General features: G+C 45.6%; 1 protein-coding gene across 2 annotated transcripts in view; it reads left to right on the top strand.

Moving 5' to 3' along the window:
* The first annotated feature begins 763 nt into the window (after positions 1-763).
* LOC109919323 (guanine nucleotide-binding protein subunit beta-5) overlaps positions 764-1,348 on the top strand; it is a 63,162-nt gene continuing 62,577 nt past the window's right edge. For both annotated transcript variants that reach the window (XM_048615941.1, XM_048615942.1), the window contains exon 1: positions 764-977. In XM_048615941.1, coding sequence (XP_048471898.1) covers positions 866-977 — 112 coding nt within the window. In that variant the 5' untranslated portion in view covers positions 764-865. The remainder of the gene's footprint in view (positions 978-1,348) is intronic.

Here is a 1,348-nt window from a genome sequence, read left to right on the forward strand (position 1 = left end):
GCTGGTTTGTGTCTCCACATATGCAGTCTGACCAGCTGACTATTTCCAGCGTTTTGTGTATTTATTGTTCTGTGCTGTTAAGGGGGGTGGGGGTTAACCCACATTTGGAACCCATCCATTTTGAATTAACACTTCTCAAAAACGAACACGACATTTGTCGTGCATTCACATTAATAGATTGCAAATTTTTCCAACTCTTTGGAAAATGAGACACAGTGTAAACCTTCCACGACAGGGAGACACTAACAAAATAATAAAATCAACCCATTCCGCCCCTGTTTAATATTTTCATACAATGTGGGAATGAATGACACCGTTAACTCCAATGTGTGGTGGCGCCGTTCACGTCCTTCTGAACAATTTAAGGAGTTTTGGGTGGAGGGGTCTGGAGGAATTATGGAGAGAGATGCTCGAGGCAGATTGTCTACATCCTTCACCTGGACAGTTTTGCTGGAGGGACATGGTGGATACAGTGTTTAATCTGTTAGCTAGCACTTGGATTCTTTCAGTGTTGGCCTGGGCAATGCTACATTTTAAAACTGACGCGCTCCCCACGTCTCTGTAATTAACTGCCGCTCCCTAACAGGCAGGTCACACACACACACACAGATACAGGAGGTTAAACGGTCTGGCTGTGAATGCTCTTCCTAATCCTTGTCATTTCAGAAGGGAAATCTTCCCATTTGGAGGGTGATGTAGCCTCCCACTGACGTCAGCCAGCCTCCATCTAACTGAGCTGGGGCTTTGGGTATCATTCCGGCAACAAACAGCATCCAAACACACACACACACACACACACAGAAAGCTTGCCTTTTCTAAAAAAAAAGAAAATTCTTATTTTTGTTTCCTTCTCGGTGTCAAAAAGATGGCAACCGAGGGGCTGCAGGAGAACGAAACCGTGTCGTCGCTGAGGGACGAGGCAGAGACGCTGAAGGGGAAACTGGAGGAGGAGAGGGCGAAGCTTCATGATGTGGAGCGTAAGTACAGCAGTCCCCGGGATAGCAGCGCCACGGCCCAGGCACTCTCCTTCTCACATTGAACATGGACGGTGCCTCCTCCCTGCTCTGCCAGCACTTTCTATCATGGCTCCAGCCCTGGCACCAGTTTGAGCCAGTGCACAATCCAAAAACTGCAGCATTTACCATGGAGAGATGTGTGTGTGGATTATTAAAATAATCTGTAGTCGTGTAGGTGATTGCTAATAGTGTGTGCGAGTGTATTTTAAAATAGTCATTGTATAGGTCGTTGCTAAGTGTGTGTGTGTCTGTGTATAAGGATTTTAAAATAATCAGTAAATGTAGAGATGGTTGCTAAGTGTGTGTTTGTGTGTGTGTGTGGATTTTAAAAT

Source organism: Rhincodon typus, chromosome 33 (assembly GCF_021869965.1).
Source record: "Rhincodon typus isolate 14 chromosome 33, sRhiTyp1.1, whole genome shotgun sequence".
NCBI classification, from domain to species: Eukaryota; Metazoa; Chordata; class Chondrichthyes; order Orectolobiformes; family Rhincodontidae; genus Rhincodon; species Rhincodon typus.